The following is a 26,657-nucleotide window of genomic DNA, read 5'->3' on the forward strand; positions in this document are numbered from 1 at the left end:
CATGAGCAAAAAATAAATGATTAAATTGAAAAAAAAAATGATAATAAAAAACATCTCCAGATATCTAGCATCGTGACGTTTTGTTTAACCTTATGGCTATAAATAAATGCACTATTTTCCTTTTGTACAACGGATACATTCTAACAAGTATAGGTGAGCTGTGCAACTTCATGATCACTCCGACAGTGAAATCCCCTCCCCACTAGTGCTGGTGCGCACAATGACTTTCTCACGTTCCAAGTTATCAAACGAGCAGTTTGAAAGGACGACAAATATGCGCGTTATTTTCCACAATTCATTCCAGTTTTAATGCAGTGTATTTTATGAACAAGAAGTTAACGTTTCTCTTCATTGAAGGATCGTTGTTTTCAAAATGATCTATTTATCAGCTGTTTTATCCTTACCACCCAACGAAAAATCACCGCTGCAAACAAAATCAACTCTTGGCCGAAAGACATCACCTTAAGCTGTAGACGGTTTGCTCGTTTAGTTCGATCGCCATGCCCTCATCGTTACGCATAGGCGAAGAACAGATCAACCATCTGGCTTCAATGGCAAGGCACGAACACTCCAAAAGCGGTCGTGTTTTTCTTAAAAACCACGAAAACACTGGGAAATGGCTACCGCGCTGGTGTGCACTGTACCAAAATTTTTTGTTCTACTTTGAGAGTGAGGATTCCGTAAAGCCTTTGGGAGCCATTTACCTGGAACATTCTAGTTGCGAGAGACTATGCCTGACTAACTTAAAGGATAGTGAAAATCAGGTTTGGCCGTATTCACTTTGTTCAATATATATTTTCCCAGTCTGATATTGAATTTTACTTATTATTCTTTTGTTTACTACTCATGAAAGGTCTTCCTTTTATCTTTCCAGCCGAGGTATTTTTTCTTGTAGATCGATCGGCGCAGAGTTTTTTTCCCAATATTTAATCTCAAATGAAAAGAGCAAAGAATAACATAGTCTTTTATTGGGAAGGTGCATAATAAATTCGGTTTCGCTCCACCTTGCAGGCCTGGAGTTTGTTATTACTTCTTAAGCTTATTCATTTTTAATCATTGATTCTCAAGACACTGACATGCTCCTTGCTGCAGAAAGTTTTGTTTTGCAAGCTAAACCTTCTTGGTTATTGATGTAAAGCTTAAGTGATTTTATAATGTTAAAGGAAATGTGAAATTCAAGTGCTGTGTGGGCGATATGGTGTGCATTTTTAGCTCGTTGGCTAAATTTGTCAACAATATGCAAAATTAAGCATGTTCGGAATCAATTAATAACAGTCCCTGCTGTTCTTCAATACGTATTTGATTTTTATGAAACATCACCTTTCTAGCTTGCCTGTGTTTAGCATATTTTTTTTATGTACAAGACACCTTCAGTTTTTCTTCAAATTTATAATGTTGAGTTCGATGTTATTGCTCTGAAACGAGGCCAAGAGAAAATGTATGACGAGCTGTTATTTTTTTTGTTCATACACTTCCTCAAAGAAATAAGTCGTAAAATACGGCGATTTTTATGGTTTAGATGTAGAGCGGTTCTTTCATTGTTTCGTCATTGGCCAATTCAAAATTTTACATCAGAAAATATAATATAATGATATTATTATTTAATACTTTGCCTAAAAAAAGTACAGGGCTGGATACTCTGCATGAACTTCACTTTAACCCCAATTCCATCAATTTCGAGTGTATAAGAAAATGAAAATAAAAAAAAACATCCCACCCAAATTATTACATTAAACCATTCAGCCAATAATGTTGGGAATAAAATCAGTTGGAAGAGAAATTTCCAAATATTTCAGAATTTGTGAATACCAGTTTAAATTGCATTTTCTTTTTTGGAAATTGTTGAAAATCTATCAATAGCAATTAGAGTGATTTTACGTGAATCATGAAACAGATACTAACAAATAGTGCCTTTAAATAGCAAAGAGGTAAACAAAAGAATACAATGGAATTAGTGCATAATATAGACTTGCTCGAAGTCGACCTCTTGGTGAGCGGAGCAAGCCTTTTTGGCCGCGAAGCGGCCAACTACGTGCGACGAAGTTGTGAGAGGTTAACTTGTCTCGCTTGATGGGTTTCCATTTGCATTTTGCACCAAAAATGGGGATTGGTGTGACTCGCATTTGGGGTTTCAGGTTTCCTTCGCGGGTCCTTGACTTCAATGGCGGAATGTGCTGATTCGACTCTGACTAAATCTATTGAACGTGTGTGTTTATCTCTATCATCGAAAGGAGCAAATTTGTTTACCTTGTGTGAAAGTTGTCTCTAACAATGATTTTAGGCGAAAGTTGATGACCTCAGGGGGCCGCAAAAGAACAAAAACTTGTTTCGATCTCAAGTCAATACTGGGAAAGGAGATTTCACAACCAAGGAATCCTTGACATCCGCACACATTTTAAACCTACAGAGACTTTTCAATACACCCATTTCTCTTCCTGTAACCCTCACGGGGTCAGAACTAACTCCTCAGCTAAATTCTTCTATGAAAACATCGACAACTTCAAAAAACGCCTTCGCGCTAGAGGTTACCCTCACAATCTCATAGGAAAAATCACTTCTGAGGTTAAATTTACCAAACAGAAGTCAGCTTTACAAAAGAACAATGAAGTGCAAAAGAAAATTCTGCCTTTCGTTACCACGTACCACCCTTCTTTGCAGAACCTTAAAAACATTTTAATGAGCAAATGGCACTTATTTCAAGATCAACCTTTACTAAGAGAAATATACAACAAGCCTCCCATCATTTCATATAAAAGAGGAAAATCGCTGGGAGATATCACGTTTCAGTACGTTTAGTACATGTGAGTGACAGCTTTATCCCTAAGGGTCCTTGGGAGCTATTCTGATTGGTCCAAGCGCACCAACCTGTTTTTGGGTCGGTGAAATTGGCGCCAATCAAGTATGAAAAGTCCTTCGTCCCGTGCCATATGAGATCCGACGAAGAACTTGTTTTGATTTTCCATGCATAATAGTGCACGTAGTAATAATAATAATAATAATAATAATAATAATAATAATAACGAATATTTATACAGGATAGCCCTTCAGTGCAAGAGCACTGTTATCAAAGGGGTCCTGTATAGGTAGTATTCTACTACCTATTTCATGGGTCAAGTAAATTCACTCTATTCCACTTGCAACAAGATGATTATGGCCAACTTAGCACTATGTGTCACATTAGCTATTTGTAGCATCTCATATCCGATGTGTGGTCCTGGAATATGTAGCAATTATTGATTTCGGCTTTCGTGTCATCTGAAGAATATATATGGAGATGGAGGAGGGTGTGGCCTTGACGGATAACACCCTTTAAGATCTCCATAATTCTTGAGATGATACGAAAGCCGAATTTAATAATTGAGTTATTTTTCGTTCAAAGTAATTCCTAGTTTTTAATAAAAGATAAAACATGTTTACGTCCATCGATGTTAAGTTCATCTTCTATAGTGCATGTTTATCGGTAAGTTTAGGAGATAAAGGGGTTTTCAGTTCTGCAAATATTCCTCCAAATAGCAGATGTTGTTCGTCGAGTTGTCTTCTTGCTGTTCTTCCTACATTTTTAGCTAACAGTTTGCCTATTGTTCTGCCATTTTGTATTCACTACCAAATCAACTCAACCCCTTCCCCAGGTCTTCTCGGGTTAACCGTTCAATAATCTGGCTAGTTTGCGGCATGAGTGACATCATCAGTGGACATATCGCAAAATTCTTCCAAATTTGGTTGACAGTAGCTGGTTATGGTGAATTATGCGTGGGATTTTAGCCAATCAGAAATGGAGAAATATTTTGAATGAATAATAATGTTAAATAGACCATAGAAGTGACATCAAAATTAAAGTTGTCAAAAGTCAAGACAGGAACCATGCAAAATACTATATTAGTAATACTACATTGCTTCAAAATTGAGTGGATCCAGGCATTCCCTTTAAAGGACTACTCAGTCACACTGCTTTTTTTTTGTCAATCTCAGAACTGCTTTTCTATTGATGTGCCAACTGTGGATGGACATCAACAACTTATTCTAAGAACAAACAGTGAAGTTGACTGTAAAACATGGATTGAAGCTATCACAAAATGCAGGTACTGATGTCTATCACTGTTAAAGCAATCTTAATCATTGTACGGGATTGTTGAAACAACATTTTTTGTGAACTGAGGACTGAAGTCCCAGCATAAGTGAGATTTAAACTTTTGGTTGGAGTTTGCATTGGGCCTGGCTCCAACCAAAGGGATCCATTCCCAAGCAGATCGCCAAGTGAAGAATGATCTGGCTTCGCCTGTAATTATTTCTATAAGTTTGTTTGGTGTCTGTAGCTACCAAGCGTTAAAGCTGCAATTGAACAAAATTGCAAAAAAACCTTGGCCCAGTTGGTTGGAAGCCGCAGAGATTAATACCCATGACATCAATATTTTGAACACCGTAAAATTAGAGAACGTTTTTTGATTTGCATGACCTGATATAAACATGAGAGGGTGTTGGGAGAATTCAAGACAGGTACGGAAAACTGAGACTGAGACAAAGTCGAGAATTTGCATAACCTTCTCCCAATCACTCAAGTGTTTATATCAGGCTAAGTAAATGCTGCAATATTAGTTAAATAGCATAAGGATTCAACTAGATGTGCACCAAAATGACCTCTTTTTATCAGTAATACAGGGTAAAATTTTGTCAGTAACTCTAAGGCGTGTATGCAAAGTGAGTGTTATAAGCAAAAGCACATGACTATGACTGACTTTGTATAGTTTATGATTTTCCTGACAAGAAAGCAATATACTTTGCTGCAGGAGGTTGTGATTAAAAGAGAATATTACTACCAGTTGCAAAGTGTTGTACATAAAGTTTTGTAAGCATAATCAGTGTTTGTTTTGCAGAAAGATGTGATTTTGGAATTTTTATGTTTGAAATATTACCTTAAGTGAAAAAACTCGGTTGGTCAGGCATTATTGTGTTTTTAAGTTTCAAAAGTTGAGGAAATGAGTAAGGTAGTTTAATTATTAAACTTGTCAACTTTTAAGCTCACTATAGAAATTTTAATTTCAAAATCATTATTGTTTCATCTTTTGTTTAGTGTGCAGCACACCCTGCACCAAGGGTGGATTAAATAGGGCCCCCCTTTTGTCCTGGAATTTTTTCTTTTGTAAATTATGTGTGTCGGACGGTACTTCAGCTTTGTTACTTAAATATATTTTCTATAATAGACATTGTTAATAAGAACAGAATCTGTGTTTGAAGCCTATATTTTTAGTCGTAAATGACCAAAGCTCCCAGAATGTAAGCATATTGCCACTGTATACTATATCTCTAGGCCCCCTCTATCACAAAATCCTCCGTCTGCCTTCTGTGCACAAATTCCTCACTTCACAACTGTGTTTACTCAGTCTCATGCAAACACATCTCTTGGCCAATCAAAGCAAGTTTTAAATAGGTCATAAGTAGGGTTTCAACCACAAATGATCTGGCTGGTTCTTGTTTTCTGCAAGTTTGTGAGATAGCCATGGATCAAGTGCTTTCACGTCCATAGGGGAACATGTAATGTCACGCCCATTAATTGCTATACAGACATGTAATCTAACTTTATTTTCTTGTTGTTTGTAATGTATATGTTGTAGTTAATTTTTTATTTAGGTAATGTTTTGTTTTTCTTTTATTTCATGGGTATGGTAATGTATGCTAATGAAGTTGAAACAAAAGAAAAAGAAAAATTACTGACCTGAGATAAAAAACTAACTACAACATATACATAATTTATATCAAAATGCCCCTTTAGTAAGTAAAGTGTACAATAATCAGATAGAATTTACTAATAATCATATAGGACTAGTCAAGTTTGTAATAATTATTAAGAAGTAATAAATTATTATTAGTGGTAAAAAAAGTAAACAAAAAACAATGGATGGAATCTCATTTATTGTACAAATTATTAACAAACTAATCTCTGAAAGCTGTGATCTTTTGTTTAGCTTTGCTGAGTTGCAATCAGAGAAAGAGGAACTGGAAAAAAAGTACATCCATTATATACAAATTCTGGAGAGTGAGAAGACTGCTAAATGGCAGTTGCTTCAGCAGTGTGAGGAGCAGGGACAACTAGTATCAAGCCTAAAAACTGAGGCACGTTAAGTAGATGATATCATTCATACCCGGATAAATGACAGCATAGACAGCATACATTGAGGGACAATTCAATCAGAACTCAAATGTGTTTCAACTGTTTGACCTGTCAGAACTAATTGACACCGGAACCCTGATTTGATTAACAAACAATTTATGCCTCATGGTCGGTCACTACTGTCAGTTGTGACTGTTTACTATTGGATTTACTCCTGGCAAGACCAAGTCACTGTAAACAACAACAGTCCTATTCAAGACTACGTTCATCGAGACGATCATACTCAACCTACTCAAGACAAACTTAGTATTTTTTTGGCTGTTTGACCAGTCAAGAAAATGATACTGAATTTTGAACTTTGACAGCAGGAGTATTATTTTATAGATAAAATTATCCAGTTACAGAGTAAAAATAATAGAAGTTTTACCAACATGTTTCTTGCTCACAGCTTGCAAGTCTCCGAAAAGAGAATGCGGCACAGACAAGGGAAGAGGAGAGTGAAGAAATAAAGAACATCAAAAAGGTACTTAAAATGAATGTTGGCCGTGCGTCTGGTGGAGCTGTTGTGGGTCACATTTAAAATTTTACTTTTCCTCTGCTTTGTTGGAAAAATCATACCATAATATATTTATAGGTCAGACTTTGAAAAGATATTCTAAAAGAGATATTCTAATAAAGGATCTGATAAATCTGATGAATTTAACAGTAGTCTAAAAACTAAATTGCGAATGTTTCATGATAACCAAATGACTTCTTAACAGGTACAGAGTCTGATTCGTGGTTGGCTTTGTCGTCGTCGCTGGCACAGTATAGTACAAAATTACATTCGTTCTCCTCATGCAGAGAGCATGCGTCAACGCAACTCACTTTGCTTTCAGCTGGTGGAAACTGAGAATGAATATGTGCAAAACCTCTCTACACTTGTGTCATGTTTCTTCAGGCCTTTTAAAATGGCTGCTAGCTCCAAGAGGCCTCCATTAAGTCATGAAGAAGTAAATTGTATTTTTCTTAATAGGTATTGTATTAAACTTAAATTCATTAAAAATAACTAATAACTCAAGTTTCAACGCTAACAAAAAAAAGGCTAAAATGGTTATTGTCGTGAAAGCAGAGTATGTCAATATAGTGCTGTAAAATAAAAAAGTGTTATTGATAACAAAGCGTGAATAAGTTAACAGTAAATAGGACAAAAGGTATCCGTCAACTGAGGAGACAAAACTTATTGTTGAATCACTAAATTTATCACAGTTCTATGTAATCAGCTGTGTAATGCCTTGCCGTACATACTCCTACAAAAAACTCATGAAATTAACGCTTTAAAAAGATCCTAAAAGTTTTGATTATAAAAGGTTCTTAAAATTGATTAACCCATGCCAATACACTTTGAAGAAGAAATTGGCGTTCCCTTGCAACCATGGCGTAAATGTAATTTGTTAGAAGTAAACATATTAAACGATATTCATTGTAACATTTAAGACTATCCTAGTTTTCTTTAGTCATCCTGACATTCATAAAACGTAACCTTTGAGCAAATTTTCACCCTTGGATTTTAAACGGCAACTGTGGCGTCACAGAGCAAGTTTTAAAAAGCAATCTTAGCAATTTACGTTGATCAGTTTATCACCGATACGATTGCAATCTATGTGTGTTTAATCTTATTGCAGTGAAACAATACTTTTTTTGCATCAAATTTTTCTGAAAGGACTTCACACACGTATGGAAAGCTGGCCAACATTGGTTTTAGGTGAGTTTTGTAGTCTAGTCCAAACGGTAGGCTGTTCCTTGTTGTTTGTTGTAAAAGTTTGTACACCATATTCATGTAAGTGCGTCATCTAAAGCTGTGATAAAAGAGGCCATTCGACTGGTTCACCATTGCTAACATAAATTACTATGATGTGCTCCTCAGTCCCACCCGAGTTCATCTGCCGATTGTAAAAGCAGAACAAGTACATTTTATTATATTATTGCCTTTTAAATACGGAGAAGAAAGGGGTGGTACTCTCCTCCTTGACTACTATAGCGATTTAGGCGTCGTCAGATACCTTAAACCTTCTTATTAAACACTTCATCAACTACCTTCGTGTTACACAAGCGAGGGTGGGAAGTAACTTTAAGCTCTTAGTACAGGGCAGAATTGAGCCGTCTCTCAGTCAGCAGTATATTCGCCAAATTTAGGTAGCTGTCCCTGGTGCGTAAATAACAGGCTGATTGACGTGCTTATTTTGACTCCCTGAACACAGGAGACTTGTTTGATATGCTGTTGCCAATGCTGAGCATTTATCAGGAGTATGTACGTAACCATCATTACTCTCTGCAGGTCAGTGTACGTTATGACTCAGTTATTTGTGATGGTTCAATTGTTAGTTCGGTACTTCGTCTTATCGTTGGTCTACACTGTCATTTTTATTTGATAAACAGGTTACTGTGTTCAATGATAAGGTTCCCAATATTATACCTTAAACTGTTTGTAACTAATACAAAACATTTAAAGTACTAAAACGTATTCGTCGTGTTTTAATAACAGTTTTTCTATCTTTTAAGAAAATTTACGTCAAGCGTTAGACCACGTTTTGTTGGTTTAATCCTATGAAATATAGCACGAATAGCTTAGCGTGAACGGGATTTTAATGTGTATTGATTGCTTCATGTAGTGGCTGCAATGATTTTTTATTTGTTGTTTTATGTCGGCAGACGTTAGCGGAGTGTAAGCAACGCCCTGCTTTCAACCGACTTCTGAAGTTGTATGAAGAGAAACCAGTTTGCAGTGGGAGGAGGTTGGAGAACTACCTAACAGCTCCAATGCACAGGGTTAGTCCGTCACTGAGGCCGGACAAACACTGCGGTAAAACCATGCACCTCATTCTCCACAGGATGTAAAGCTTAGCCATTTTCAGTTCGTTTCCCACGTACGGAAGGAACAGTTATACCACTGAAGACAAGTCACTTAGTCGTTCGGTTGCGTTATTCGATTCGTGTGATCTTCTTCTTAGTCCGCTGTTCAAGGCGACTCCCTTTGGAAATGCTAGATTAATCATTATTTTTCAAATAGAAGATGACCTCAGTTGTTGCTACAGTAAAAACCCCCGCGTAAGAACCTAAAATTTAAGAACCGGTTAGGCTGAAATTTTCATTTTAAAGCCCCTTTTCATAAGAACCTATTTAGCCTAAAATTTTCAATAGGTTCTTATTTAACAAAAATGAAGGCACAGATGAAAATACAGAAAAAAAATTTTAGTCTAGGTTTCAGTCTGTAAGATTCAGAGAATGAACTAAAATGAAAATTTTTTAAGTTTTAAAATTTTATGGACACTGCAGCATGAAACACATGCATGGTAGTACTTTGGAAAGATTGATTTACTGTATGGCTATCATCATCTAAATTGTATTCTAAATAATTATTTAATACAGCAATATATTCCATATTATACAAATATGCGCTGCAGTAGTTATCTTTGCTGATCACTATTGCCCCTATCAAATTAAGTACATATTTAAGAACCTAAGTGGTCTAAAATCCCATTAAATACCATTTCTATAAGAACCTATTCAGGGTAAGTTGGAAAAATCTAAGTTCTTATACGCGGGTTTTTACTGTATTAGTGTCGAAATAAATAGGAGTGGAATAATCTGGGCATATGTATTGACACCTTCTTTCACCGGTCACAACGGAACAATGATGACTGGTTCTTTTTTAAAAAATTATATACTAATCAATTACCTCAAACCAAATGCAATCTATCTTAAGTGCGCGAAAGTCTGTTGTAGAGGCTAATTTTCATTTCCACGTACCACCATCAACTCGATCATCCCCGGCATTCCCGGCTGGCCCTGTAAACGCGTTGTGATTATGTCTGCGGCACTGATGCCAGTCAGTTTCCGCCATGTGCATACTCAAACGCAGTTGTTAACGCCAACTTGTCATTTCCTATTTACTTCTTATTCGTCGTCAAGATTTCAGGCCTTTTCGCCCCGCGCTGGTCGTAGTGCACGTAGTTATCATTTCAGAAGACAGTTTAATGAGCGGGCCAGGTTATTTTGGTTACAGAAAACTGTCCTGTTTAAGGTAATGCCTTAGCTGCACCAGCTAAAAGTTCTTTAATTCTAGCGAGTTTTTTTGGCAAGCGAAGTCTTTTGAAATTGTATTTGCACCTTTAAACAGTGCTTGGTAACGTCTGCCATCAGTTCTTGCGAATAATTAATAGAGTATAAACTTCTACAATCTCTGATTAAGTCAGATTTAGGGAATAAGTGTGGTCGGGTGTAACACTGATCACTGATTTTCCGCTTTTGTAGGATGTCTTTTCGTCGCTGCTATAAAGTTTTCTTCCTTTTTCTACTGTGTTCAAAGTTGTGCGCATCGTTCGAAAATCAAGCGACTGCTGTCAGCAAGTTGAACAAACATATCAGCAGCAGGTTCTTAGACGTGTATTTCCGCGTTTTGTCAGGTTTTGTTCGTGTTAAATATTCTTTGTTGACTTATTTAAGGATATATGTGTTAATGATTCAGGCGATTATATTGTTTGCCCTTCCTTCAGGCCTTGGTTCTTACTCTGATTTCTATGGAGTGATGGACGGTCATCTGAGTAGTAACCGATCGTGTTTTTACGTTTGATGTATCTTATTTGCCGCCTTACCCGAACTTCTGAGTAACGACAGGTGCTGGGTTTTTTGTTCTGACTCATAAATATTATATTTTTGTACTTTTACCTTTTTAATTTATGCGTAATCAACTTGCACAATCAAGCCAAAGTTATGCCAACGACATTTACAATTTTTTTGCTGTGCCTCAGAGGTTGCTGTTTTCCATATCCAGTTTTCAATTACTGCAGATTGATCGCTTGTATATAACGCGCTAGTTGTTTTCGTGCATTGAGCAATGCCCTTCGTCCTTCTAATGAGCATCCAAATAAGAGCACATTTTTTCTCTCGGTCTATTTTCGCACGGCTATTAGTATTTCAAGCTTTAAAGCTTTTCATTGCACTCGCAAAACTAAAAGCCTGCCTTCAAAAGGATCAAGTCTATTATGATTTTTGGACGATTAATGGAGGTGATGAAGAAAGATTGAGACAGTGTACTGCAGAGTATAGAGAGTCTCAGTCTTTTGGCTTTTTTGTTTTTTTCAATGTTCATGGCGCTCTGTGTGCCTACATTTATTTGTTGTTTAAAATCTATTGCCAAACTAGCACAGACCTTCAATCATTTGACTTGAATTAAAAACTGTTCAGTTGGCGAGTGTGGAAATTACTGGTTAGACTGTGTTAGTTAAATTTCAAGCGTAAGCCCAGATGGATATTATGTTCGTATATTGTACTTTATTACGTTTTCAATAAGAACTACACTTGGATAATGATTGCATTTTTAAACCTTGTTAGTTGCTATTACAGACAACGCATGAAATGTGATTTACTTCAGATACGCTGTTTAAAAGCTGACTGCTCTTAGCGACCGCGCGACAGCGTCTTTTAATATTTAGCGATGTCGTTCAGTTGACAAAGAATTATTGCTTCTCTGCAGCGATATTAGTACTTAACACACGTCTCGTAAGTACAGGGTTATTGTGTTGCCGCTTCCGCTTATTCTCTTCATTACCGTATGTAGACTTGTTTTGGTTTCACTCGCCTTTTTCTCTTGAATCGTCTTTAAAGTGCGTCCGTTTCTCGGATAGGTCGTCTATTCAATCCCTCTTACCAACAAACGTTTACATTTAAACTCCTTGCCTAACCATCTATTTTATTTATTTATTTTTTTTCGTCTCGGCGTACGCCGAAAATGTACGGCTTTCATCTACGATTTCCACCTTAGGATCGGGCTCCCGTTCAAAGATTAACATGGCCTTTGAGTCAAGCGCTTTTTCACCACATTTTATTTGGTGTTTATTCCTTTCGCCTGATCTTAGTACTGAACAAAAGCGATAAATTCTTTCTAGCTATCGTTATTTGGACGATTAGCATTCACTTAAATGCTTTGACCTGTACTTGTTTAGACTTTGCGTACTTTCCAGACTGATGCGACTAGCCTGATCAGGCTAAATATCCTGACTGTGAGCATAAAAAACCCAGAGGGCTTTGGTGGCTTTGTAAAATTTTACATGTTTCCGTGATCAGATTACACTTAAGTTGAATTTTTGTATTTTCATTCCAGATCCCTGCATATATCATCACCTTGCATGACCTACTCGCTCTTACTCCACATGATCACGTGGAAAGAAACGCGTTGGAATATGCACAGAGTGTTCTCGAGGAACTTTCTACGGTGAGGTTAGCCCGTCTAGGGCCTCAGATGATATCAGCTAATGTGATAAACAGGCTGATTTTCTTGCACTGCATTAAACAAGCAAAGGTTTTCTTCATAAAGAGCGTTTCGTCTAGTTTGCCACACCTCGCTACGCACCCACTTCTCTATTAAAAACACGAGACAGCTCCTGTTGTGGTTGATATATACTTCTCTTGTTAAAGTCCGGACAAGGTCATTATTATGTTTGACCTTTCAGACAAAATTGTATCAAATGCGACCGGCCGAAGGCGTCGTCGTCTGATCAGAGGTAAACTATTCTACCGCCCACTGCAACTACACTGCGCATGTACGTGAAGTTTGCTTTTAACTCATACATGCGATTGTTTAGGAATGCTTTTTAAAGGTAGACACAATGCTACAGACTTTTCAGCAAGTGACTTGTTTTGCCTCTTTCCTCTCGATTTTTAAAATGAATCGTTTTCGCCTATGAATTGTCAATGCAAAGGTACTAGATGCATGAACGAAGCTTTAATATGTGTGGTCCGCTTTATCTCACCCGCTTTTTTGTTGCTGTCTGCAGGTTATGCATGACGAGGTCAGCGAGACTGAGAACATTCGTAAAAATCTGTCTATTGAGAGGCAGATAGCGGAAGGCTGCGAAATATTACTTGATGTCAACCAAATCTTTATCAGACAAGGTTCATTAGTTTGCATTTGTTTTTTAACAATTGCTCAGTATTTGTATATAGGACATGCAGAGTAATTTTTTAATTCAATTATTTCCAAATTGGACAAGCATGTAGTCCTCTTACTTATTAATTATATACTTAGCTGGTTAGTTAATCCAGATTTTTTAACGTGTCACAGACGCGTAATATTGTACACTCGAACCGTTTGTAGTTGAAACAAAATAACACTGCAAAATCTAAAAAAGTGTCAACTTATTCTATACAAGTAAACAAACGTAGAACTAGTATTGCTCTTTCATACTTTGGCATTTTGTAGTCAAGTATAAATTTTAAAAAGCTGCATATGAAAACCGCAATTTCAAGTACAAAGAAAACAAAGCAACAATGCAAATACTTAATTTAAACACGTAAACTATGAAAGTAAACATTTCATTCATTACCTCAAACGATTTCCGCAGACTTTTTGCGGCCTCATGTGAGGGAATCCAAGACAGTCTTGGATTCTGGGTTCCACGCCGTGGATTCTAGATTCCAGGTACTTGATTTCAGTCTTTTTTAGTGGAACTTGGATTCTGGATTCCAATCTTTAGGAGGATTCTGGATTCCTTGAGCTGTATTCTGGATTCCTTGAGCTGTATTCCGGATTCCTTCAGCTGTATTCCTGATTACTTCAGCTGCATTCCGGATTCCTCGAGCTGTATTCCAGATTTCTCGAGCTGTATTCCGGATTCCCTGAGGTGTATTCCGGATTCCTTGAGCTGTATTCCTGATTCCTTGAGCTGTATTCCGGATTCCTTGAGCTGTATTCCGGATTCCTTGAGCTGTATTCCGGATTCCTTGAGCTGTATTCCGGATTCCTTCAGCTGTATTGCTGATTCCTTGAGCTGTATTCTGGATTCCTTGAGCTGTATTCCGGATTCCTTGAGCTGTATTCCGGATTCCCTGAGCTGTATTCCGGATTCTTTGAGCAGTATTCCGGATTTCTTGAGCTGTATTCTGGATTCCTTGAGCTTTATTCCGGATTCCTTGAGCTGTATTCCAGATTCCTTGAGCTGTATTCCGGATTCCCTGAGGTGTATTCCGGATTCCTTGAGCTGTATTCCGGATTCCTTCAGCTGTATTCCTGATTCCTTGAGCTGTATTCTGGATTCCTTGAGCTTTATTCCGGATTCCTTGAACTGTATTCCGGATTTCAAAGCCCAGGATTCCGGAATTCGGATTCCCTTGCATGGAGCGAGACTTTGTCGTTTTGTTTGGTAATGATTACTTAATCTAATCAGAACTAACTAGCAGTGTTTTCTTATTCTTGTCCAAAGTTTCAGTGCTCGTACATTTTCAAGAGTGGTTGATTGTTTCCAATTCAAACTTTCATCAGTTTGGTCATACATTTTTCTTTTAAGTGGCCCAGACAAGAAGCCAAAACAAAACAGCAGCAAAACAAAACAACATTTTTAGTCACAGCAACAAGGAGCCAAGAGTGTTCGAGAAGGAACCGCCGTCCGTCAACGAACGCGTTGTCACAAGGACTTTGCGCTGATTGGCTAGTTTGCATTGCCAATTGTATTTTATGGCATTTGATCGACTCAGACCAGCTGTCCTATTTTTCTTAAGTTGGTCAGTTTGCCTATTTGTAAATGAAAGTCGTATCTGAAACTATCCAAATTAATCCTTAATTGGACAGTTCGTAAAAATTAAAGGATGATAGCTTTGCTGACAATATCTGGTTAACTAACAGATATATATCACGTGTACGTTTCTATTATTGATACTGCTGGTTAGTGTTATTTATTGCCCACCAATGGGGTCTTGCCTTAGTCTTAAAATATAAATCGCACTAGACGACTTAGGATCAAGGCCACAGGATTTACAAGACTTATCTTGTCTAGCTATGTGGTTGTAGTGTACTGAAACAATAAAACGACACCGCACTGGCCAAAACATACGAGTTCCCCAGGTCAAATTTGCCTCTTGAAAGACGCCACTTCTTTCTAGCAGCCTTGTGATTAATAATGCTTCTGGCTTCACGCCTTTTGTTATATATCTTTCATAAAGAAATTTGTTTCTTCTGGACATTTTTCCTGATTAACACTTTCTTATTCATCTTTGATGATTTGCCTCTCGTGCCATTACCCTGCTAAATATTCTTTTTTTTCCACATCGTGCAAACCAAAATCTAGTCAAGTTACGTAAACCTTCTACACGTAGAGTTGGGATTTTATTAACTCTTATTCCACTGTATTTCATTTCTGGTTCTTGTGTAAGATCAGTGTTGCTGAGTTTTATCTTTTTTTGCCATTTTAGGAAATTTGATTCAGGTTATAGAAAGTCGTAAAGGTAAAACATTCGGTGGTTTGTCGCTTAAGTCAGCTGACGGACGAAAGGAAGTTGTGCACCAGTGCTTTCTATTTTCGGGCTATCTTCTACTTACTACGAGATCATCAAGCGGCCGACTACACCTTTCTAAGGTAAAGACTTTTTAATAAGGTATTTGTCTGGTCTTGTACTGAACATGTACCATAGTGCCTCAGTCTTAATCAATGTGCATTATTTATTCTGACTGTAAAGACCTTGTCACTGTCAAATAACGATTTCTTATTCTTTGTCTTTCTCAGAATGGTGCCAAAATTCCCTTGGCTGAGAGCACGTTAATTGAGGATTGCTTTCAAGAGGGTAATTAATTTCCTTTTTAGTTATAAATACGAGGCATCCTTTGGGATCCAGATACACGATTTCTTTGGTTGAAATTGCAACGTGTTAGATTCGTCCAAGCCCAATAATGAAAGGTGTGGTAAGTCCGGCGAGGCCTTGTGGGGTTCTATATTCAGTAACTGGCGACTGAGCTAAATCAGTTTAAGTAATAAATAGTGCAGCCGATAAAGCCTGTATTAATTGCTAGAAAACGTTAATTATCCATGGATAGGCGTGTCTGTTCTCTGTTTACTTTTCCCTTCGGAGGGGCTAAAATACATTTTCCAACAGGTGCTTTTTTTAGCTCCTCTCAAGGAAAGGTCGGCCCAATAATCCGAGCGTGTAAATTGGTGGCCAACAGATTGCGCGGGCAAATCGCTTATTGTAAACCGGCCTAAACTCCGCCGTCACTGAGATCAGTGCCTACTTCGAGTTTTCATGTAGCCTTCCTCGTAAGAGGGTCGTGTTTCCCTCCTAAAAACGACTTCGTGGGAGGCCAGGTCTCGGTGGAACCTCACTCAATTACCTGTATCTAAACTGTTTATAAAGTTCCTCTTTTTTAAAGGAAACGATAGAAGCAGTTCGTTTGTCTATAGAAATAATCTGCTGACCTAATTCCGTTGAGTAACTTAATACTTGCGAACTTTTTATTTGACAGTGGACGCCGAAAGCGTTCTGTATGGTTCTCGAGCGAACCAAGAAATTGACTTAGATGAACTGACGTTTAAGCTGGTGGTTAGATCTCCCTCGTACACCGTGACGCTTATGGCGCCTTCAGTGCAGGAAAAAGCTGCTTGGACTTCAGACATTAGTCAGGTACGAATATACAAAGGACATGAAGCAGCAGCTAACAGAAAATGTTACATCTGTACATCTTCGAACAGAAACAAGCAAAAATAGGTAAAGTGGAGTGGAGACGGCTATGTTTAGAATGGGTTACACTTGACAGTTACCAGAAAAACCTGCCTCGACTAGCGAAAACCTGGTTTTGCGTCTGCTATTTGTAGACGTCGGTTGAAAATTATTATTTTCGTGGAAAGGAATTAAGTATATTTCTCGGACGAAGTATTATAACCACTAATATTTTTCTTTCAGTGTATTGAGAATCTTGCAGTAATGTCAGAAGAAGATAACGTGTCTATAGCCTCGAGGCAAAGTTTGGCGAGTGTCAGGTTAGCTATTTCCTACCACTGAACTGGACTTGTTAACCATCCCAATGACTACAGTTTCCAAACAGCTATTCGCATTGTATGTTGAAAATATGACTTTGTTTTTATAGATTTTTGGATATAATTATGTAAGTAACCTTGATGCAAATCAAATTTCAAATACAATTCTAATTTCCTGACGTATGACGGGATTAGGCGGAAAGATCAAAGTCTTGTACCGTTTTTAAAAATTATAGCGAAACATTTTTCGTTGCCCGCTCGATATATTTTGGAGCTATTTTTTGTATATGTATGGCATTACTATTTTTCACTTTTAAAACTATTTTTTTCCATACAGGTTTATTTTAAATTAACCAAATACTGAAGAGGACTAACTATGTACTGTTAATCTTTACAACAGATCGGATCCAAAGCTTTTTGCCGACGATGCTGATATAAAATACTGCAAGGCTCTTAATTGCTGCAAACTTCCAAAGGTGTGTATTTCAGTATGTTTAATATCTTATTCAATGTCATTACAGTGAATTCTGATTATTTTCATGGATGGTGAAGTGTACTCTACTAACTAAATTGAGTAAGTGAGCAAAATACGTCTTTGTCCTTGTAAAATATGATTATCATAATTTTTGCCGTTCAGCGTAAATTGCTATAGTTGAAGGTCACTTTTAATTATTTTCTCTAATGCTTAATACTTATACTTTATTATGTTTGTACGAGTTTTATTCATACGCCGAAAATAACATTGGTTAACGTTGGTGGCCTGTATTTTGTAGATCAGCCCTGTTTATCAACAGGTGACACAGCGGCTATATACCCAACATGTCACTTTCCACCGCTACTCAGAATGATTTTTCTGTGGCATCAGTCGAGGAGTGTCATGGTCGGTTTTAATTCTTCTTTTTGCGTTGACACTCTATTTAGATTCGTCACGCAAGTTTAGAGCGGCTGTTGGAGCGCCTGCTGGATATTCGTTTCCTCAGTGTGGACTTCTTAAATACTTTTCTCATCACATATCGCGTGTTCACATCAGCTACGTCGCTTCTGGACACATTATTGCAGTTTTACTACGCCAATAATGCTAACGATTATGCCTGTGTAGACCTGGTCTCCCCAACCAGTCGCAAGACTCGCTCAGTATCGCTACCCGGCGCCGAGTCGCTCAATGCACAAAGAGCCCTGAAAGGTAATCATTTAATTGGCCATGTGTCTAAACGCGCAGGAACTGGTACGACAAGGATAGTTTGGAGGGACAGCAGCAAGCCACTTGTTAAAGTCCCTCTCAAGGTTACTCTGACTGAAGAAGAGACACATGGTGCATCAGGATTATTAGGAAATTTGTAATAGTGAATATTAGGTGCATTTCTGAAACCATTCTTGCAGTTTGGAACTGAACACAGCACTTCAAGTACGCCATGTTTGTTGACCTTCAATCTGTCCCTCGAAACGATCCCAAGAAACCCTGTGGCTGCCGGCATATCGTACCCATTATTCATTCGTTAACATGGCGAATTTTACTAGCATCGTGGATTCTAAATTTGGCTCTCACGGAAGTCCGCGAAGATCGCAACTCGGTCTAGCTAAAACCTATTTAAAAAAAGAAAAAGAAGCATCACCAAAAAATGTGGGAATCGCTGCTTTCATTATAGACACCGTTATTACATCGTATCGTATCCATTACTCTAATTATTATTCATTCAAAATAGTTCAGCGTTTCGGGATGGCTTTAGCTAATTCTTCATAACCAACTGGCGGTGACCAAATTTGGAAGATGCAGGCAATATACAATTGATACGATTGTATATTACCAATGTATCATCAAAACCTCGTTTCCAGGCAGCGGCGCGGCAGTCTAGCTTTTTTGGTGTGAATGCGAAACTCATAAACAAGTTTTCGCGGCTATCCAAAGAAAAAACGCTCGATGGATGTTATCTGCTTTTTGAAAAAAAATTCTGTTAGTATTCTAAAACTGTGCCGAAGTAGAAGTAAGCTGTGGCCGAGGTAGATAACAGCCTCCCTGAACTGCATAATTCTTCTTATCATACTCAGCCTCATTCAGTAATTGTTGAATATGAACTCCCATTGGAATAATCCGCTGTCTTTTGTAGCGTTAATTTTAACACAAAGCTGGTGATTGTAATATGTTATCTAACGTGTTTTAATACTTTCTTCTATTCCAGGTCGTAATAAGTTCTTCGGTGATCAGAATCAGCCCTCTGCGGCTTCCCAGTCAATTAGCATCACTGTATCTGACGTAAAAATGCCTTCAGACAATGATCACAGAGAAACCATTGCTGAGGAATCTACATCGCGCACTCCCGACCGACTATGCCCCAGTAACTACCAGTCGTACAGGCGGCATTCTTCACCCTCCGCTCTGGGCGAGTCAGCAGGTTTTGAGTTTCCAGACTCCTCCACTGATACACCTCTGTCACCAGGAGACGATTCTCCCACACCTATAAGACATGCGGGGCCTAGGAACCACAGCTCACCATTCTTGTCTCGAAGCAACTTTCGTTCCCGCGCGCAGAGCAGCTCATCTAATTTCGTGTCGGGAGGGTTTGATACTAAAGACAAATCAAACCTTTCTTTATTACAGGACGAGGACATTTTCAACGACTTGAAATTTGAACTTCAGGCGCCACCCAAACAGCGTGGCAAGCGATCCAGGGCATCTACTTCTTCAGGTGCACTCATATTGTCAATAGACTCCAACTCAGCCTCTAACTCTTCAATCCATACTGCATGCAGTACCTCTATAGGTGAACCCAACAAAGGAACACAAATGCGAACAGCAACACCTGTTGAAAACTGTGTTGTGGATTTTCAAGTCGATGAGGTATTTCATCAGAAGCCTAAGAATCATCGGCGGCGTTCAACTTCTAATGTTCAGCGTGAGCGTAGTCCTGATCGCCTTTCTTCTGCTGGTTGCCTCGGTATCATTGGAGACAATGACTTGCAGAGCCGTGAAGAAACACGCACCAAACATCCTTCAAGAAGGCCAAGTTCCCCTTGTCGGCTGTACAAAATTGTTAAAGATGCGGAAGAAAGAGTTTCATCCTTTAAATCTCAGCGCCGACCCAGCTCTCCCAAGTTGCCATCACCTGCGTCTCCTCTTAATTCACCCCGCTCTCCTCTCTCGCCATCTGCCAGCAGCGTCAGTGCTGGTGTTGTAGTGACGTCATCAAGACCTTCTCGACGCAGGTCCAGCATATCATCAGCAGCTTCAGCGTTTGCTGCTGCTACCGCTGGTGCGTCTCCGTCATACACGGCCACATCGCCCACTGCGACACGATTCCGCTTTGGTAAGTCCAGGATAACAACCCGACCGGTTTCATTTCTGCACTCGCAATAGCTTAGGGAAACTTCCAGTTGATTGTTAGGAAAAGCTGGTTTTACGAGTTTCATGTAATGTGTGATTGTAGTTAAAAGAATGTTGAATGAATCACATGTAAGGGTCAGATAAGGAAGAAAGACTACTGAAGACACTGAAAGTGTACGGTAAGAGTGAAGAGGAAAACTGGTTCCCTTTATTCTATTCAGACTTTCCAAGATGTATGTTAATACGGTTATGCTTAATTTTGTCAAAATCTTTGTAGATATATTTCATACGGGATAACATTTCTCAATTAATTTGCAACACTGTTTTTTCCAGCTCATACCATCCGAGAACTGCTGTCTTCTAACTCGCACATGGCCACCATGAGGGTTCTGACAATTCTACGACATTGGGTCACTAAACACCCTGAAGTAAGTGTTGTCGTTATGGTGTTTGTTTAAAACTCTGCAGTTATTGACTATTTGTCTGTTTTTGGTTCTTACCCAGGATTTTGAAGCCGACCCGGCATTAAAAGAGCAATTAATATCCACTATGAATTACATTAATAGTAATGACAGCTCTACAAATCTTGAACAAAAATTTGCAATGGCAATTATAAGGTGAGTTGCATTTCAAAATTCGTTGTGCTTCAACTTTTTGCAAATTTATAAACCCATTCTCAGTACAGTAGTTTGTAAACTGGCAAGTGCTAACTAAATATAATGCCTGGGTAGACGCCGACAGAATATAAAATCCGGGTAGACTATTTGTCATTTTCCTGTACCTGTTTCTTTTCCTACAAATTTATTAAGTGATCTTTTTACAATATTCATTAGGATACTGGAGAGAAAGCAGGAGGAATTAGAGGCTGCTCTTTCTTTTGAGGCTACCTTCTTTTCAACGGTAGGCTGGCAACACTGATAACGATTGATAGGAACATCAGAAGTGCATTAACATAATGCTGCAGTGTTAGATTAAAGCTGTAGAATTTTCAAACTTCAGTACATCTTTAAAAAAATTAACGTTCTTTATTTTCATCAAACCAGGGAGAACCATTTTCTTCAACAAATCAATGAGCAAAGTAAGCCACTTGATGAAGTCCGGTTGATGTTATCTCTTTCAGTCGACATTAAAGAGTGAATCAAGCTGCCTTCATGTCAAGTCGTTTTCAGTATTCGATTTAAACTATTGTAGTCAAAAGAAAGTGAGATGTTAAAGGTGGACAGAGGAGGAATGTGACTTATAAATATATTCCTTTATACTCTAGCTTGCTTTAAGTTTGTAGTAGTTGAAGGAGGCTGACCGATGATTTTAATGGTAATGATAATGGAAATGATGATTGTCCAGAAACACAAGGACGCTAAAACAATACTCATCTATTGCGTGCCTCTTTTCATAGCTGCCTTTTTGTAGTTATATGCGTTTTTTTCTTTTTGCCTGAAGGGTGGAAGCCCTCGAGAAGTTGCCACGTTTGAAAAAGTACCCGCTACTCAACTTGCAGAACAGCTCACATTCCTGGAACACTTAATCTTTTCCAAGATTCCTGCACAGTAAGTAGATCATTTTGTTTTTATGGATGAGTTTAGAGGAATATTTCTTAACGTCGTAGGTTCTTCGTGGGATGCGGTCTAAGCCACCTCTGCTCTCTCAGCTGTAGATGTTGTAGTTTATTTTTACCCTTTATTTTTAATTTTTTTTCCCGCTAACCCTAATCCGGCCCTTATAGGGACAAAATTGGAACCACAACGTAGACACTTTCCATTTTTCTTTTACAGTTTTATCAAATTCTAATGCGCGTATTGTTTCTTTACTTCAGTGAATTTCTCAACCTTTCTTGGATGAAGCCGGATAAAAATGTTCGAGCACCTAACATTCTTCGTGTGACAAAACGGTTTAATGACGTAAGTCTACGCGTGTGCACATACGCAGCTATACATACATTCAGTTCCTAACTTTCCTTTTCAGAAGCAAGGTGGCGATGGCAGATGTAGTAATGGCGACGGTAGATATCGATGTGGCAGTTTTGTTTACGTCAACGACTAAAAATCGCATGGGCATTCAGAGATACGTTAGTTACCATGCTCTTAGGCAAAAAAAGGAAACATTCATAAATAATATTACTTCCTATTTTGTGGAGAAATTTTGTTTAGCAATTATAACTGTCGAATGTAAGAAGTTGTCGGCGAACCACTCTCTAGTCTAACGAGGCTCTTTATAACGTACATCCGATATCGAGTTTGTAACGGTAGTTGACGGTAACCATTCTTTCAAGTTCAATTGACCTCATTTGTAAGGTAACTCCGTACCGTATTTGGATCCCTTTTGCGCCTGTAATGAATTGAATTTATAACCTGGTTAAATGGTGAGACCGTAAGTTAGCGGCGTCGGGGTAAACTTGCAGATGTCTCAAGTTTAAGACATCCTTCGAAGATGAAGAAAGTGAATCTGAATAAACTTAAGGGCAGAGAAGTGATGACAACAGGATTGTGCCTGCTCTGTTCACAGGAATTGTTATGTGATTCTCTTTTGGTTTGTTTTTTCTTTGCAGACAAGTTCGCTTGTAGCTTCAGAGATTCTTAAGCACCAGTCCCCTTCCACACGTGCCACTGTGGTTGAGAAATGGGCTGCGGTGGCGGAGGTTTGCCGCGATCTACACAATTTTAACTCTGTTTTAGAAATCATTTCTGCTTTCATGAGCAGTTCAATCTACAGGCTCAAGAAAACTTGGGAGAAGGTTTCCAAACAGGTATACCTGACTTGAAAATCAAATCACCCTACCTACTGCCTTACTGTTATTGTCATTTCGTTTTTTCGTTGATTGGTCTTCTTAAAATTTAACCAAATCTACTTCGCCAAAACCACAAATTTGTTAGGATTTCTTGTACGGGGTCTTTCCTGTAAATGTGATAAACAGTCGCCGTCACCTCTCGGTACGTCTCAACGAGTAATTTGTATTTAAACGGCTACTTTGTAGACCTGGGCGCCTTCCAGTTCACTAGATACACTTATGCATGCGGGCCTGTAACAGTCTTTTACTAATTTTCTTTTGGTACAAGAAAAGTTAGAAAACCCGGCCAAATATTGGCTGGTGATGGATTAATGGCTAATTGCAGGTTTGACCCTTTCTATAATAAAAAGTGCAGGAGTTTGTTTGTAGATCTAACGAACTGCTGATGTTAGAGCAATGTTGTTTCTCGGCTCTTGATCCCACAGACGCGGACGATGATTGATAGGCTACAGAAGTTGGTTAGTTCTGAAGGTCGCTTTAAAAACATGAGGGAAGCCCTTAGATGGTAGGTTGTTATGCTTCAAGTGCATTGTTCTCAACATATCAATATCCTTGGTTACTCCTGCTACCAGTCAAACAAAGGTTTTTTTCAGCAAGCCTTAATTAGTGATATTGGTTTGTCTTCTACTATGGCGACATTCAGCCTCAATTTGAAATCATTAGCAACGTCATTAGCCTCGTTAGAACAATCTTCACAAATGGACAAATAACTCGATTGACTACGTAATGGCACAAAGAAACGTCGCCAAATTTACAGGAAAATCAATTTAGGTTGCTACCTCATGTAGCAAATATATTTTGTGCCACCACTCTCTAGCTGGTGTGCGCTCTCTTGAGCGATTTTTAAATATATCTGACGCTGCCTTGTTGATTACATGTTAAGTAACCCTTTTTTGTGATTATGTTGATTTTCAGTGCGGACCCACCATGTATTCCTTATCTTGGGTTTTATTTGACGGATCTAGCATTCATTGAGGATGGCACCCCAAACTTCAATGAGAATGGACTCGTTAATTTCTCCAAAATGAGAATGGTGAGATTTGACAAGTGAATTTAGAATTTATAGCCATTTAAATCCTTTACCCTAATGCTTAAATTCACATAATGTTTGGTTGGTTTCAGATCGCCCAAGTCATTCAAGAAATCAAGCACTACCAACAAAACAAGTACACGATAGAACATGATAAAAAAGTAAGTTTTATTGTCTGTTCGTACCATGAATATCATGTCTTTATTCTCAGTGATAAAACCATGTGCCAATGACGGCGAAAAGAGCTCAATGTGTAGTTTCCTCGGGAATTTCCGTAATTTTTCAACTTGGTTGGGTACTCTCTGGAAAGAGTATTTTTGGCTCCAAAATGTTGTTGCACTATATTATTAAGCGAAAGATAATTTTTTTCTGCGATAAAATGAGAAAAAAAATCTTTTCATTCGTGTTAGTACGGTGTCTAATAATCTAAAGGGCGTTCTTAGCTAATAATTAACCACAGAGGCGATACCTTATACTACTGGCTACACGAATAATGTCATGTGCAAAAGAACCAGTTACATTCAAACTAAACACCACGTGAACTTTTATTACTTCATTTCAGTTAGAACATGTTACAAGAGGGCTTAGAATACGACTGAATTACGGTGAATCAAATGTGTAATAAAGCAACAGCTAGATAACCGAAGTTTACCGTGTTGCACGAAATTTTTGCGGGTCTTAATTTTCGCGATTTTTCCAACGATCCGCAAAAATTAATTACCGCAAACATTTTTCCCGCAAAAATCTACCCCAGAGTAAATAATATCTAACTCGCTACAAAAAAATACAGTGCTAAGAAACTGTTGTGTCTGCTCAACTACAACTTGTCTCTCACTTTGAGAAACAAAACGATTAAATGATGAGCAAAACTCCTGTCACTGGTTTTACATACAAGGGTACCCACGCCGTAGTACTAGTATTAGTATTGTTTGAAAATATGTTATTATTTATTATTTCATTGCACGTACTCAGTGAATATTATCAATTCTTTGTCCGGGACTTTCTGAAAATCGCAAAAATTTATTCCCAGCAAGAAAAACCAATCTGTTCTAATCGCAAAAATTAGTTCCCGTAAAATACAAAAAATCGTCAATTCGCAAAATTAAACTCCCGCAAAAATTTCGTGCCACACGGTATTCATGAGCCGATGACAATTGTATTAGAGAAAACTTTCGCGTAAGCCATGAAAAAAGCATTTTAACCGACCGTAGATAAAAGATGATCAATGCAAACAACAATACTTGTTTTGAAACACCGGTAACAGTGAAATAACTGATAGCTTGCTTAACAGAGAAGCTGTTATTTATGAATAACTCACTACTCAGACCCTCTGGAAAAAAACTCTGTAAGCAACCCCCCACCCCCTCGGAATATACATATACATATATACATGTTTTATTTGTATTTGGAGTCTTGTACAATAAATAGTATATCAACTATTTCCGTTGCCCTCCGTAGCCGGCGTGGGGGGGGTATGGATATTTTCTAAAACTACCCAATAAGGTAAAGTATTCTGTCATGTTTCTTTTTTTTTTTTTTTCTTATTTCACTTATTTATTTATTTATTCATTTATATTTTAGATTATTCGATACTTGACGTCCAATGATAATTTGATGAGTGAAGACATGCTTTACCGAACTTCACTCGGACTGGAACCAAGAAAACGAGGATCCTCAAAAATTAAACATCAGGAGATCGGAAACTGATCAAGTCACACTTTCTTATTGTTTTCTTGTTAATAAAGAAGTAAAAAAAAAACAAACAAACAAACAAACAAAACAATGTAAATAGCAAATTGTGACATACGTAGCTTTCTATCATATTTGCTGTACAGCTGTAAAAACAAATTTTCTTTCTCCACGGTTCTAGTCCCTGTCGTGAACAACTGAACTTGTATTTAAGCTTTTGAAACAGCTGTATAAATTATATTATATCGATCATAAGTGCTGTAAAAGGAAGCTAAACGTCATTTTGTTCCTCAATGTTGGCACTAAAAAACAGATCTTTAAAGAAGACTAACAATAAAGTTTGCGTGTCCAGATTTAGTTTACAATTAACTTAGATAAAGAGTCTGTAAAAAGACGGTGAACTATTGGAAATACTCATTACACCAAGCAGGTTTGATGTTCCCAATCAATCCCATGTTCAGTTTGCTTCATCATTTCTCTGTTTGTGATTGTCAGTAGTTTTAATTGTTTCCTTACTCTTTAATTCTTGAAACAAAAGTTGAACGTTATCTCCTTGGCAATGATTTGGCAAACAAAGTTTCTGGGATTGAATTTTTCCCTTGGCCTGCGTGGCAGGGAAACACCGTCCCCCTCCATCCTTCTTCGCGCCCAAAATCCCGTTTCCTTTCCTTTCGAACGCCTGCCACGTAGGCTAATTTCCTCTTTGAAGGAATTTTCCTGGTTTGAGTTTTAGAATTTGTTATAGTCAATCATTTGGGCAGCCCAGGCTTCATCAGCCTTCTGGTCAGTTTCTTCTGGGTTCCCTTCCCAACTTACAATTCTTATATGTATTCTTGCATTGTAATTTACTTTGGCTAAATAAAACTGAACTGAACTGAATCGTCTACTTTGGAAGGTCGGCCATGAAGGGTGCGAAGAACTGTCCCTCTGGGCTTATACTTCAATAA

General features: G+C 38.1%; 1 protein-coding gene across 1 annotated transcript; it reads left to right on the top strand.

Annotated features, from left to right (window-relative positions):
• The first annotated feature begins 418 nt into the window (after positions 1-418).
• LOC140936241 (ras-specific guanine nucleotide-releasing factor 1-like) lies at positions 419-26,061 on the top strand. The gene is made up of 27 exons (XM_073385674.1): positions 419-764; positions 3,970-4,079; positions 5,961-6,108; positions 6,555-6,629; positions 6,868-7,121; positions 7,771-7,850; positions 8,347-8,423; positions 8,798-8,914; positions 12,249-12,359; positions 12,922-13,039; positions 15,332-15,495; positions 15,643-15,700; positions 16,377-16,534; positions 16,814-16,890; positions 17,288-17,363; positions 17,809-18,070; positions 19,065-20,189; positions 20,540-20,634; positions 20,711-20,823; positions 21,040-21,106; positions 21,647-21,753; positions 22,020-22,104; positions 22,752-22,949; positions 23,417-23,496; positions 23,907-24,024; positions 24,114-24,182; positions 25,603-26,061. The coding sequence occupies exons 1-27, from the start codon at positions 501-503 to the stop codon at positions 25,726-25,728; spliced, it is 4,332 nt and encodes a 1,443-aa protein (XP_073241775.1). The 5' UTR covers positions 419-500; the 3' UTR covers positions 25,729-26,061.
• The last annotated feature ends 596 nt before the right edge of the window (positions 26,062-26,657 follow it).

The sequence above is a fragment of the Porites lutea genome, chromosome 5 (genome assembly GCF_958299795.1).
Source record: "Porites lutea chromosome 5, jaPorLute2.1, whole genome shotgun sequence".
Classification (NCBI taxonomy): domain Eukaryota; kingdom Metazoa; phylum Cnidaria; class Anthozoa; order Scleractinia; family Poritidae; genus Porites; species Porites lutea.